At 40.1% G+C, this 14,875-nt stretch overlaps 1 protein-coding gene across 5 annotated transcripts in view; it reads right to left on the bottom strand.

Moving 5' to 3' along the window:
• Positions 1-860: 860 nt before the first annotated feature.
• Positions 861-14,875, bottom strand: part of LOC133379760 (ABC-type organic anion transporter ABCA8-like) — a 140,721-nt gene continuing 126,706 nt past the window's right edge. For 4 of the 5 annotated variants that reach the window (XM_061615631.1, XM_061615630.1, XM_061615632.1 and 1 more), the window contains 8 exons: positions 14,777-14,852; positions 11,448-11,542; positions 9,699-9,818; positions 5,955-6,095; positions 5,217-5,296; positions 4,472-4,527; positions 3,306-3,443; positions 861-2,367 (listed from right to left, as the gene is read on the bottom strand). In XM_061615631.1, the coding sequence (XP_061471615.1) occupies positions 3,345-3,443; positions 4,472-4,527; positions 5,217-5,296; positions 5,955-6,095; positions 9,699-9,818; positions 11,448-11,542; positions 14,777-14,852 (667 nt within the window). In that variant the 3' untranslated portion in view covers positions 861-2,367; positions 3,306-3,344. Of the gene's footprint in view, positions 2,368-3,305; positions 3,444-4,471; positions 4,528-5,216; positions 5,297-5,954; positions 6,096-8,263; positions 8,429-9,698; positions 9,819-11,447; positions 11,543-14,776; positions 14,853-14,875 lie in introns of those variants that run through there. The other variant, XR_009761255.1, reaches the window with a different exon arrangement.

Here is a 14,875-nt window from a genome sequence, read left to right as displayed (position 1 = left end):
GCAGGGTTCAGAATCCATTGCACTATCCAAAGCCCCTTCACAATGGGCAAATTTGCCTTAAAAGGCATAGGCAGATGAGGGTGGTCCCCTGCTGATTGCATGATGGTAGCACTAACAAATTTTGGAGGGAACTGCTGAATCCATAATGGCATTTATTGATGAGAAAAGTCTCTGCATTCTGTAAACCACCTAGAAGTGTACCTTGTGCATTAACATATCCAGGGCTTTTTTTGTGACAGTGCTTACCGGTACAGAATACTGGCACCTTGTTTTTTGCTTCCCATGGCTGCAATTCTGCACTGGCACCCATGGCATTCTATCAGTAATGTATATGAGAACCAGTACCTCATTTTTTGAACTGAATATTGCCTGAACATTGCCATCCTGACAGAAATAGCAGCAGTTATGGGAAGCTTACAAACTGGTTCTTCCCTGAAGTATTTGTTCATCCTTTGCCACCAAACCACCACAAAATGCAGCTTCAGAAACTGCACTCAAATGGCAGCCAGTGCCGGTATGTCACAAGTGGGGAAGACAGGATGAATTCAGCCACCTCTAAAATTCCATTGTGTGTCTCTCCAATGCAAGCAACAAGACCCTATGGCAACCACCACCGGAATGTATGGGACAAAGAATGGGGGCAGAGTCTCAGTCTGTGGAGGGTTCTGGAGAAGAAAGACACTGGGCTCAAACACTAAGTGGATGTTCCTTGCCCTGGACTCATGTGTTGAATGATTTTATCCTTTAACTTACCTTCTGTTCCCGTTTGTAATAATAAGATACACAGATCAGGGACTGAGAGCACAGATATCAATAAGATCATGTGTTATTTTCAAAAAAGAAGAGCAGTGCAATTTCCATGGGTTTTGATCTTTTATTTTTTTAAATAGGTGGGGTTTTGACGGTAGTGGCATATCAAACAGCTCAGCACTGTTTCACTATAACCAAACATTGGGCATGATTTTATCACCTCATTTATTTATTTATTTTTAATAGATATTTGATAAGTTCCAAAATGCTTTTTTGGCTATTAAAAATATTAAAATATCAGTGAAATGCCATTTAAATAAAAGAGTGCTATCATCCTTTTTTAAAAAATGGGAAAAACATTTCATGTCAATGTCATTTTAGCAACATAGTTAATATTGGCAACCGAAAGGGATTTTTCATCATTTAAAAAAAATACATTGTACTATAAATACTGTTTAAGTGGTAGTTTGCTAACATTTGATTTTTTTTTTTAAATATAGCATCAATTTAAAGGTCAGTTTAAAATAAATGGGATAATAAAACAGCAACCCACCACAAAGGTTATGTGTGCTGAGCTTCAACTGGCTGCTCATGTGAAATGGAGCTTCTCTACCAACAATAGCTAGGTCATGTTCACTGAACAGAACATAGTAAGATGAACATACATAAAAGATGCAATAACCTGGAAAGTCAACTGCAATGTCATCTGCAGTTTACAGCAGAAGAAAGATTATTATTAGCTAGTAGTTGCTTGTTTGGAAACAACCTTAGTAAAAGTATAGCCATTTTATTTTATATTGTTGTAATCTCAATCTCTAGAAATACAAATCCATCAATAACAATGTCAGAAACAGAAATGACATGCTGTTACAAGTCTTCACAGACTGAGGTAACTTAGTATAGTTTTAGCTAAAAATGCACAAACATGATTTCCAGACAAATATGCAAAAATCTATGAAGCTAAAGACAGACTTCTTTATACTTTGGTATTATATATTATTCTTAAAATTGGATACATTTTTCTTTGCTCCTGAATTTAATCGACATATGATTAGACATCTGAAGGTTAAGTATGTGTGTATATGGGGATGAATCCACAGAAAAACTGGTAAGTGGAACCATTCTCACTCCTCCCTCCATGCTGAGGAACCTTTTTCTATATTTTTTGGAGAGGGATTGCTGCCTTTACATGGTCATGTGCAATATTTTATCTCTTTGAATGAGTGCAGTGCTTTTTAAGGTAAGATTTTAAAGCACTGTTATGTAATGCAATCCTGTTCATGTTTACTTGGAAATAAGTCCCACTGTTTCAATGGAGGTTATTCCTAGTAAGTGTGCAAAGGACTGCGCATTAGTTGTCTGTCCCTTCCTTCTCATGCTTTCTAATAACTATGTAAGGCAAGCTACTCTATTAGGTAGTTAAAATTCCTGTATCTCATAGACTTATTCAACTCTTTAATCTTCCTGCCTGCATCATATGGCTTTGATCCAAAAAGAATATGTGCAGAGCAACTACTTTATACTTTGAAGTGCACACGCCAAATCAAGAGACAAGCTACCATGTGAAATAGCAGAGAAAATTCTTTCAGTCGATGTAAGTCTTCACTTCTCTGATGCCTATAGAGATAAAAGTGAATGTTCAGAATCAGAAGCTATATTTTAGAAAGTAGTTCTGATGAAAGAAGGAAGCATGAGGTGTGGCATTTTCAAAAGTTTATAATTTAAATGAAATTGGGTTTATGTGGCTAATTTTGTCCACAGCTACTATTGCACATACTGTGTGCAATGATGGTACACTACCAAAGAGTTCAATGTTATCAAGTTTAACTCAATATCCAGATTTACTTAATACTGTTAATACTATGAGGCTGGAAGCAAACACTTTTCAGAAAGATTGAAAAAGAGGTCATTGCTTGTGAAATGCCCACTCACCCAATGTCATCTCTGGTAAATGAACGTTCAAATTTTTGCACAGTTTCTTCTGTTTCTAACTAGTACTAGCTATATGAAGAGGAGCCTATTTCTAAGTGTTGATGGTTTCTGTTTTCAGTTGGCAAAATAGGGGAGGGGGAGGGGATAGGTGCCTTAGTTTGCAACATTTCCTCATCCATCTCTAACACTGGATATATTTGTAAATATTATTGAATAAAACTAAGGGATTTACACTTTTCAAATTTTCTAAATCTATCAATAATACAATTTTATGGGCAAAACTATACATAATGTATTTTATGTTTTTTAAATAGTAAATTAATCTTAGATTGTACATGAAATTAAGTACTGCATATATTTCAATTTCCCCTCAATTTCTTTTTGAAAAAACACATTTTTAAAAAAACCCAGGGGATTAACATTTCCAGAATATCCTACATATGCCTAATATGGGCATTAATCACACAGAGCTGTAATCAATACAGAGGACTATATGGACAGTAAAGTCCTTTTCTGAAGAGGCTTCCAGTTTAAGTGCCAAACTAGACATTACAGTATTTGGAGATTGATTGCTCTGTCATATCTGTCTTATGTTCGTCCTATATCAAGGGATCAGAACTTACTTGAGTGAGCATCAGTTTTTGCACTAAGCCATGAAAAACTTAAAGATCAGCCTGCTGCAGTCGTTTCCATTGAAAACTTGTGTGCAGAGCCATATCAAAATAATCAAGCTCTTGCTCTTTGCAGAAGTTTAGGAAAACCTGAATAATATAGTAAAAACACAGTTTCTTTAGCTAAGAAGAACAGAAGAGAACATGAAAGGCATCAAATGTATCTTACTCGGCTCATTCTGATTGAAGTGCAACAAAATTAAATGTCAATCAAATTGTTTATGGTTATGACAAGCCTTTTTTAAAAAAGATGTACCCTACTCCAAGATGCCAATTGCCACTTTCTTTAATTTTGGTAAATTACGGTCTCAGTCCAAAATCCAAACTGCTCAACAAATGGTAAAAGCTGCCAGCTTTGGCAGTTTTCATCATCTTGAAGTTGAAAGAGAGGGTGGATGTAGGCTTTAGTCACCCTGTGACATCAGAATTCAGCCCTCACTCTTTAAAAAAAAGCATCACTGTTGTCAAAAATGACTGGAGATGGGCAAACATTCTAAAGCTCTTCTTGGATTGACTTGGAAATTATCTGAATTCTTCTAAAAAAACCTGGAAGAACTGAGCTAATTTCTGAGCTAATCAAAGGGCTCAAATATTACACTCCCCATGAAGGAAGTGAGAGAATCTTTCTACCTCTTACTTTCAAACTGATGGACTGAAGCTGCTCCATTAGTTTGCAGTCAGGAGGGAAAAGATGCCACAACAACAAAATCCAAAGGGAAAGTAGGCCATCCTCCCCTGTGGAGGAACTGTGAGAAATGGCTTCCCCTGCTCCTTGGATATTGGCCCTGCTTGGGTTGGTTTCTCCCCTTTTTGTATGCAACAGAATCATATGGCTGCATGACAATATAATGCAGGAGAAACCAAGGGTGAGAAGAATCCACATGTACACAGTTCCCAGTATAATAGAAGGAATCTGCAGAGATTCAGCACTGACTAGGGAAACACCTGCATATCTCTCCAATCCAGCAGAGAATGCACATGTGGTGAATGTGGCTTTATCCAACTGTGGTGAATATGGCTTTATCTAATCAGGTTAAAAAAACTTCCCATTGTGAGCATGGCATTGTTCTTTCCCACTACAAATACAACAATGCAATTATATTTTAAAATACCATTACCTGTTCCAAAGTATTCAAAGAAAAGCTGTACTCCTTAAAGCTGAAGCTTTGTTTAGCTGTGTGGATATAAAGTTAAAGCAATTATGTTCACTTGACCTGAATCAGATGATAGGTCCTTTCAGGGGAAGGGCTGTAGCTCAGTGGGAGAGCATCTGGTTTCCATGCAGAAGGTCCTAGCATCTCCATGTAGGGTTGGGAGAGATCCGGTCTGAAATTCTGGAGAGCAGCTGCCAGTCAGTGTAGACAATGCTGAGCTAGATAGATCAATGGTCTGACTTACATAAGAAGACCTTGCTGGATCCGGCCAGCGGCCCATCTAGTTCAGCATCCTCTTCTCAGAGTGGCCCACCAGATGCCTTGATATAAGGCATCTTTCTATGTTCCTATGATATCCTCTTTCACCTTTCTTCTATGCACAATAAGGGGACACAAGTTCACCACTTCATGCCCCTCACTCAAGATGCACTTCTCTGCATCCAGTAGCCCCAGATGTCTACATGCGGGTATAATGACTGAAGAACGCACCTGCATGTAGAATGCAACATGTGTCTCCATTCCCTTAATGTGCTGGATGATACACATGTACATAGATGATGGAGGCAGGGAAGGCCTACCTAGTGAGTAGGAATGTCTGACCTTTCTTCTCCACCATGCACAAAGGAAAGGAGACAATACCATTCAAACTAGGGCTTAAAATATCTTTCTCCACAAATAACTGCACAATATATAGAGGGGAAGGTCATACCTTCCTCTAGCATGGAGAAGGCTTTTGATAGGGGCAGTGCATCTTCCATTGGGATCTTGTAGGCCAACAAAGTGGATATCCTAAGTGGAGGAAAAAGCAATCCAGTCACCAGAATGGCTTTGATTCAATATATGTAGAGCAAGCAGTACAAAGCCAAGTCTGGCAGGAAAGGGGAATGAGGGAGGTTGAATCCAACATGCACACGCGCACAGAGAGTTTTCTTATTTTTATTTTTGGGGGGACAATTTATATACCACTTATGTTTAAACAAAACTCTAAGCGATATACAACATACGTTAAAAATCTTACATAAACAGCAAATACCAAAAAAACAAAAACCCACCAAACAAAAAAACAACCCACCACCAGCAGGACCCTAGATTTTTAAAGAATCTCTATGTGCAGTGTTGGGTTAGTAAGGGAACTGCATGTGAGGCTCCTCATCAACAAGGGATACAAACACAGAAGCCAGCTGGATTGGGAAGTATGGGGTTGTCCCCAGAAATAACAGCTCCTGCTTAGTATGTGGTAAGTCCATGCGTTGGTTAATAAATGGGACCTAGAAAGTTGAGGAAAAGGAAAGGACAGGTATTCGCTCATCATCATCCCAATCTGACCCATCCAACAGCTCAAGAACAGTAAATAAAATGTGATACAAACCAAACAAGAACATAAAATATACCAGCTTAAATAATTAAAGAAATTTTGTGTCAAGCTGCAGAAAAATGCTGCAGTTACCTTTCTTGACGAGCTGCACGTGGGAAGATCTGCAGAATATGAGTATTCAGAAGCTCCCCTTGGTCTACTCCCTTGACTTTTATTTGTAACAAATAATTTTTGCCAAATTTGCTTTTCAGATACTGAATAGAACCAAGGCACCTGCAGAAAGATGAGAAACAGCATACAACATAAGGTCAGTTTAATTCATGTCGAAGTTACGTATTTGCTCTTACCTTGGACACTACTGAAACTTTCACTAGTCAATCTGTTACACCATAGATGATATTCTTCTTCATGTGTGGTAAATGTGTTCACAAAGTAGGGCTGTCAATCAGTTAGAGAAGTTTTAGTTGATTAATCTAGTCTTCATTAATTACTCTTGAATAAATCTGCATGTTAAAAGCCAGATACTTCCATCAATAGCTTTAAAAAGTATAAGTTAAAAGTTTAATAAATCAAAGCTTTCATTCATTGTTAGAAGGAAAAGGCATCTTTTAACATTTTTTTTGTTCCTTGCTATGGTTAGCAATCCAGAACAGAAGTAATTTTAAAAAATAAACAAGTGGGTCTTTAAATTTCAGCCCCACCAGTTAAAATTTGACTTTAGAATTTGATTGGTTAATGGTGTGCGTGTGCACATTACGTGAGCTGAGTTAGCTTATAGCTTTCAGCAGTAGCACATGTGCTTGCCAGCCTATTTCTCTCTCTCTGTGCACAACCAGCATGAGGACCAAAAGGTCAAAGAAGCACACACAGCACAGCAGGACCTTGGCAGGCATGCCCAGTAAACAACTTCATTGACAATTATAATAAAAGTGTGCATGCAGGTTTTTTTAATTATTATTTGCAAATAAAATAATGTAGTATACATTTTATCTATCAAATAATTTTTAAACAGAAATCAAGAAGTGTACATGCAGCTTATGATGCCATTGCAATGTGTTATAGTTTTCTAAATATAAGGGGTCATACAAGTTTAAATTTTCCTGGGCTGTAGAACAGCACAGTTCATTTGTTTAACTCGTAACCTGTTTTGAAAACCTTTCCAACATGAGATTTTAATCCTATACTCACTTTTCTGGGAGTAAAGCAGTTTATTCCTGGGAGTAAATTCCATTGAATTCATTAGGAACTCCCCCATCCTATTTTTAAGACAATTAGGCAGGCCTTCTTTAAGTGTCACTGCTGTTATTTGATTTTTTAAAAAACACATTTTGCACTGACCAACTGGTTTTGGCAATAAACTACTACATGGGGTGTATGTATTTTTACATCTCCAGTGTATGTGTATGGAGTCTTTCCAACAACCCTATGAGATAGGTTAGGCTGAGAGTTGGTTCAGACAAGCTGCAGCTGCTTAGAGTGTATGTGTGTGTTGGCAAGTGTTTTGGTATGCTGTAAAATATCAGGACTGTGGAATGTTGCATTTAAAGCAGTGGGGGGCTGCCTTTGTATATGTTTTCCCCCCCTCACTGCATGATTTGTTACTATGACATGATGTTATTTGCACCTTGCTTTTCTTCCTGGATCTTCCCTCCCCCTTTTATCTTTGCAACAACCCTGTGAGGTAGGTAGGCTGAGAGTTGGTTCAGTCAAGCTGCACAAGATTTTTTAGCTGCTCCTATTTTATTAATGTTATGTTTAAATGTTATTAAATAATTATATTATTATAGTTTTTGAGCTGTGTATAACTGTTGTGAGGGCAGGAACTCTGAAAGACAGCTTACAAATCTATAAAAATAAATACATCTTAAATCCAGACTGTGGATTCAAAATAACTCTTCTTGTTTGTAACATATGCACACAAGCAGCAGTTCTTGTCAGACCAATAGATTGCTGGGAGTGTGTGTGTTGCAGAATGGGTGGAAATGTAGGGGGCCCAATCTACATACAGTGTAGTGGGCCCAGTAACTCCTGTTAGCATTCCTGAGTGTGGGTGCCCTGTGCCATCCTAAAATTGCTCCAGAGGGATGGGGAGAAACCCAGCACAGATTTAGGGAGGCACTGGGCAGGGGGAGTAAAGGGGAAGAACATTCCACTGTTCAAGGAAATATCCTGACAGAACGAGCAACTTAGCACAACATTGAATACAATGTTTCATTGATCAATCTACTAATTAAAACATAAAAAGTTGCATTCCTATGATGGACAGAAGGAATATGCCAGACAACAGAAAAGAAAATTAAAAAGTGAGTTTAAGTAGTCTTGGTGACTCCTTAATATGGCATGCAGAAAGTTCTTTAAGAAATGAGCACTGGTGCTTGCTCTTCCTGAGTAAGTTATCCTAGACTGCAGCCACAAGGAATGTGTTTTTTCAGTTCCAATACCTGCAACTTCATACACTTTATGGTTCGTCACTATTCTGAAGATCGCATCCTAAAGGGCAAAGTGTAGACCAAAATGTCCACAGCTCAATCTCTTTTCGTCCATGAACTCACAGGATGGATGTGGTGCAGCTACTGTTCTCTTAACGTCAGCCCTCTATCAGTAATCTGGGGATAAAGGACAGTATTCGACAAAATAATTGCACTAACACAATGGGATTTCCCCCGCTCCTCCCTCCTTCCACACTTGCACCATTCCTAGATCTGCTTGGGAGGATTGGGGAAAACCCCAAAACAGATTTAGGAGGTGCTTGGGGGGAGGAGAGGGGGAAAACATTACATTGTCCTTGCACTGACAGAGTCAGTGACTTAGTGCTATGTTGAATGCAAGCCAATAACAGTAGTCTATCGCGGGGATGTTGTAAGGATTCCTGGATGCTTTTGAACAATGTAAAGTGCTATATCAAAGCTAAGCATTACTTGTTATTAGTGCAGCACTGAGGCACTGCAGACTCAGGGACTCACCATCAATTTAATTGTGGAATCTTCGGGGGGGGCACTTACAGTTTTTTAAAAGTTTTACAGGTGGTTGCAGCAAACTCTGACCCTCTTTTTGTAATCACAGCATCCAGCTGCTAAAGCAGAGCTCTACTTGTCTCCCATGTATCAGCCTGAGTTAAGTGCACAAACATCAACCCATGAAAGTTGAAGCCATGGAGCAATGTGCATATCACGTTTCTCACTCAGATTCACACACTCATTCCCTTAACCTTTATTTTACAAATGTGATGGGTGCATAGGAGGATTCTGCACATGCATCCCCTCAGAATCTGGCACCACATGCACAAGCAGTGCTCTGCACAAAGTGCTCATTACTGGGCTGCCGAATCTAACACAGGGGCATTCATACACAATGTTTGCATTGCTGTACTGGGACTTTCACTTGCAGACCCAATAAAATGGCCAGTTCTGTCAGCTTTGTCAACTGTCACTTGCTGACAAAGGTAATCAGCACTGTCGGAGCAGATGGCATTGACTAACTGCTTGATGGAAAAGTCTATGGAGATGTGCACACATACTCCTAAACCTCTGAGATGCTGAAGGTGGAGGTGGCATCAACCAGTATTGTCAAAAAGCCAGCCATGGTCCTGCCCCAATCAGTATCGTCCCTCATGTGAAGTATTTCTACACATGTACATTGGTATGTAGTCTGCACATATCACTTTTTTCATGTTAATCATGAGAAGATGGAGGAGCATAATAGCTGTTGAGCATGCCAGTGGCAGGACCAGCCCGTGGTCCTCCTTATGCATTCTTTGAATGCATGGAGGCATTGTCTGAACTTCTCTATTATTGATTCTGTTTCAGTATTTGTCTTATTCTTCTCGGGGTTAGTACAGAAATGGGTAATCCATATCAAAAATGCTTCAGCAGTTACCTGAGCTGTCCAGTCACCATGATAGCTACTCGGTCACAGACAGCCTCTGCTTCTTCCATGTTATGTGTTGTCAAAATGGCTCCTTGGTTTTTGTCTTTCAGTACAGTTTGAATTGCTTTCCTGTAGACAACATAATATTTATTAGGGTGGAGGAGTGTTGAAGCAGCCAAAACAGGCTCCTCTTAGCAGACTGTTTTGGTCCTGCTTGAGTCAATGGATGGAGCACCAACCGGAGAAGAACAGAGTACTCCACTTGTAGCCACAAAGCAGCCCAAATGAAGAAGAGGCAAAGAGAGCAGAAGAGGCAGCAATAGAAAGAGAAGGTAAAGTGAGAGCAAGATGCTGAAGAAGCCACAAGACAGGGAAGAGCACAAAGTCATCCACAGAATGCACAGGGAAGAGGGAACCAGACAGGAGTTCTTAGGCCTACATCTCTCTCTCTTTCTCTCTCTCACGGAAGGGAGCCAGAAGCTCATGTCCATAACTTCCAGAATCTGTATTTGGTCAACTGATGTCAGTGAGGCACCTCTAGAATAAATAGTTGGAGGATCATGCTATGAATACTAAAGGAAGATTTAATGTATTCTATTACTTTTTCCTATTAGTACTACACAAACATATTGATACCATGTGAAACTAGGATCTCAGCCTCAGAATTTACACAAATTTAAGTGATGCATCACAGGGCAAGTTTGAAGGTATTGTGTTCCCCTAGGAAAAATGTTTAACAGGTGGCTATCACCCAGATGTACTTGGTTGCCCCTCTTCACCCATTGCAGCCAGTCCCATGGCTTCATGAAACCCAGAAGACTATCCTTAACTCCTCAGTTCCCACGGTCACTTCTGTCTTGCCCTTGCTTTTCCTTGCCTGACAGTGAGCACTGATCTCAAAGTCTCAAAGAGCTCTTCCTCACTCACCTGTTTCTCACAGTCAGACCCAGAGCCCAACAAACATCTTGCTGGAATTTTTTCTACCCTTACTATACTAGTGCTGCTATCCATCGCCCAACTGCCAGGCACTATTTCCTTCCTTCATGTTCTGCAGTTTCTCTACAACAGAATTAGGGGTGCGTGTTAACCATATCACAATATGCCCATGTATCCAAACAAGTTGAACGTTTTTAAAAAGTTAACCCTTTATGAAGTGCATGGCATGTGTATTTCAACAAGAAGTGTACTTCATGCTTCTCCAGAGTGGTCTCCCTCTGATGTCCATCTGTGTGGTTTTCCCCGTCCAACAAAGGGACTATTAACTTCTTTTCTCTCTTTTCTGGCCCTACCTATTTTGATCTGATTACAAACCTAGAATTTGCCCATGAATTTCTGGAGTCCATCATGTGTGAGATATTATTGTAGTATGGTAGCCTCAGAAGTAACAAGGGTTAGGGAAAACTTCACTCTGTTCTGGGATAAACTGATGTTATGTGAATAAAATAAATCCAATCCTGAAAGGCTGGATTAGGCATTTTCTGGGTTCAGGAACAGTGTGCAAAACAAAAATGTACAAACAACCCTAAGATTTTTAGAAAAGATTACCTGTAGGGTGAAAGGCACTATGCCACATCAGAACCTTTTTAAGCATATTGGTTTGTCTGATATATATATATATATATATATATATAAACACTCAACAATTCATATTGTTTACTTGGATACCTAAATATGAGCACATCATAATAGGTATACATAATGTGCAATGTATTGCAAATTTACAACTTCAGTTCTATAGTAAATGTATGGGTCACTCACCACACCTGCCGCTTTCCTTTGGGATCTATTCCTGCTGTTGGTTCATCTAATAGCATCAAGGTAGGATTACCCAGCATGCTCAGGGCAAAGCATAACTAAAATTAAGGAAATGGTATAAAGTGTTTCAAGTTGCTTCAAACATTTGATAGAAATGCAGAACATAAATTTGAAAAGTAAGTAAAAATAAATAATATTTGCAGTGGACTCTGTGGTGACAGCTGTCCAGACGCAGAAACCTGGAAAATTCTCTATCAGCATGTGAGTGAGAACAAACGAAAACATGCTAAATGGTCAGACAGGCCAACAAATCAACAAGAGATTTTGGTAACATGTTTCATTTTTTACCCTTTTCCTTTAGGGTGGTAAACAAGAGTGCTATCTCACTGTAGTCTACAACAGTGCTCTGATACAGGTTAGGTTGAGAAGAAGTGGCTTACACAAAGGCACTCCACAAGCACACATTACAAGGTGGAAATTTACATTCCAAATTAGGAAGTTATAAACCTTGGTAACATCAAAAGCAGGGCCAGCATCAGACATGACTGAGCCCTTGGGCACCAGACTGCCCTAGGCCCATGTCTTCATGCTCCTCAATATCCCCTCCCGATGCAGGTGACACAGGCTTAAATAGGCCTGCCCACCCCACCTACCTCCCACATCACCATCTTGGGTGATGGCAGGCATGTGCACATAGCGCACTAGCACACCGACGCAGTGACGTAAGACGAGGTAGGTGTTGCGCTGTGTGTAGTTGTGTTGCTTAATTTCGTTTAAAAGCAGCACCACAGCAGCAGAGAGTAACAGCAGATTTTGAAATGCGAGTGTGCCAGCGTGTGCGTGCATTTGCCTAAGAAAGCAGGCTTTTACCCTGCAACAGCATCACTGAGACTGCAGACTTAGTAAAATAAGAAAAGCTACTTTATTTAGAGAAATACATAGTAGATAGAAAAGGCATACCTAGTTCTAACTAACTAAGTTGGAGGCATAACTCCCAGGTGTAGGAGTCAGCCCCATGCTCAGAGAGAGAGCAGAGACAAAGGGATGTCTCTTCTCTCACGGACAGCCAGAGAAGAATGGAAAGGGCAGAAGGAGGAGGGGCAGGTAAGCTTCCCCAAAGGCGTCACAGTCTAGCGACAGAAGGAAGTCAGTCAGAGCATCACAGGTAAAAGGTAAACAAGCCTATCCATCTGGAGGACCCTAGCTCTATCTTCCTTCTGGAGCACAAACAAAAGAACAAAACAGGAGTTGCTCTTGCCCCACTTCCAACAGTAGGTGGGATGGATGGGCCTGTTTAAGCCCATGCTGCCTGCATTGGGGGTGTTTCCTGTGATGGTGGAGCTCCCGCTTCACGAACCGTGGCAGTGGCAGGTCACTGGGCACTATGATGCAGTGCTAATGTGGAGCATGAGCTCTACCTTCCCAGCCTAAGGAGGGGCCTCTCAGGGGCCCTCAGTCAGTGCCTGACCTGGCTGCCCACTAGCACTGGGCCTGATCAAAAGACAACACTGCCCCCCCAACATAACGATTCCTATATTTATACAGGTTATATAGACTTGTCCAAGCCATCAGATTGTGAGGATTTGTATATGCTAAGGGGAATGTAAGTTGAGAAGTTAAAATGCACAACAACTGGCCATTGTGCACATTCACTAGACTTCATGGAGAATGTGTACATAACCCTTCCATGAAGAGGGAATTGTGCACATTTCCTGATTAACATACATCTTCTCCAACAGACCTTGGGAAATGTACATATAGCACCTCATTTTGAACATTTTCCACTCAGTATGTATAGTCTCCAATAAATACGCCTTTATGTCTATTTCTTGTTCAGAAGTGTGCAGTCTGCAACCTCCTATCTGCTTCTGGCCCACTACCTAATGTTACATGGCCCACAACATATCCTCCTACTGATCAGTACAGTAGCAGGAAGGAGGGTCAGATAAAGATTTACTTTCTTTCAGTCCAGCCCTCTTTTTCCCCCACCATTCTTACCTGTTCCTCAGTGAACTGAGCAGCACATGGGGAGTTGCAGGGAGAGGAACCTGATAAACCTTCCCTCCCCCAGTTATCATGGAAACTGCTAAGGAAAAAGCTTAATAGATGAGGTCAATCATCATGGAAATTGCAGGGGAGGGGAGATTTAACCAGCTGAGGAAGGGTCACCCAATAGGAAAAAGAGGAATGGGAGAAAAAGACTTACATTTCCCAAAACATATATACATAAATTATTTTTTTAAACACATTTTTCTTAATTTTCTGTTTCTTTTTCCAAGGATCACAACAACAAGGGAAAAAAATAAAAATAATAACAACTAAATAAGATAATGAACATGGTCAAAGGCATGCTACATATCTGCGGAAATACAGAACATTTTGTCCAGTAATATATATTGGGGGAAATGGAAAGTCTCAATATACAGTTGAAAGAGAGAAAAAGAAGGAAAGTCAAAAATAAGGCATCAAGATTACAGACATTTCCAAATATCCTGGATACACATTACCATTATTTAAGACAATTCTTTGATACTCCTACAGTATAACAGGGGAAGAGTTTTCCAATTACAACCAATCACTCTGACTTTCGTTAACTAAACTACATATGACCACTCATCCTTGAGGCAACTTTGTGTACAATGGAAGCAAGGCAATTAGGATTCCTGGGGGTGATTTCCAATTCATAATTTTTGAATGATCACTCAGATTTTTTTTTGTAAACCTCTTAGAGGTCTTTACATTCAAGCAGTATATAAATAAATTGCAGCACATTTAGAGCAGATTTGTTAAGAACCAAGTTCATTGTAGTGGTGTGACTATATTATTTGAATGCTTTCAGACAGCACTCTGTCTTCATCATGGGCTGCAGTGCTCTGTGATCCTCTTGTATCCACTTCTTCACACCTGACAAATGCAATGAACTCAAAAGACAGGCTAATCTCCCAGCCAGCAGAACATCTGCATATAATGTAGAGTAACAAACTAGGGTTGGCTCCAGGTTTGCTGAAGCCCTTGTTGTGCCCCACGTGCCAGTGGACCTCCCTCCTTGTGATGGGCTATGGATGGTCCTGACTTCTCTGTCCTATTAAAGTTTTCCTTCAGCAGACAAGCAGATGAGCTGGACTTCCCTGCGAATGACTGCAGGGAAGAGATGGAGGAAGAGGTGGTAGTGTAGATGAAGAATAGGAAGCAGTAGTGTGGGCAGGGAGAGAAAAGGCAAGCACTGGCTGAGCAGCAGACCATGCACCTGATGGTGCTGTCTAGTACTGCTGGGCTTGTAGCTATCATTATTTGGCTATTGGTTCTAGAGACTAACACAACATGGAACTTACTTTCCTAGTTAATCCAGCAGGCAATGTCTTGATTTTCTTTTTTAAATGGTCCTGGAGTCCTAGAGCTTGAACTATTCTGAAAGAAATGTGGAAAAAACA

Source organism: Rhineura floridana, chromosome 3 (assembly GCF_030035675.1).
Source record: "Rhineura floridana isolate rRhiFlo1 chromosome 3, rRhiFlo1.hap2, whole genome shotgun sequence".
Taxonomy (NCBI): Eukaryota; Metazoa; Chordata; class Lepidosauria; order Squamata; family Rhineuridae; genus Rhineura; species Rhineura floridana.
This window is presented reverse-complemented; position numbering and strand designations above follow the sequence as displayed.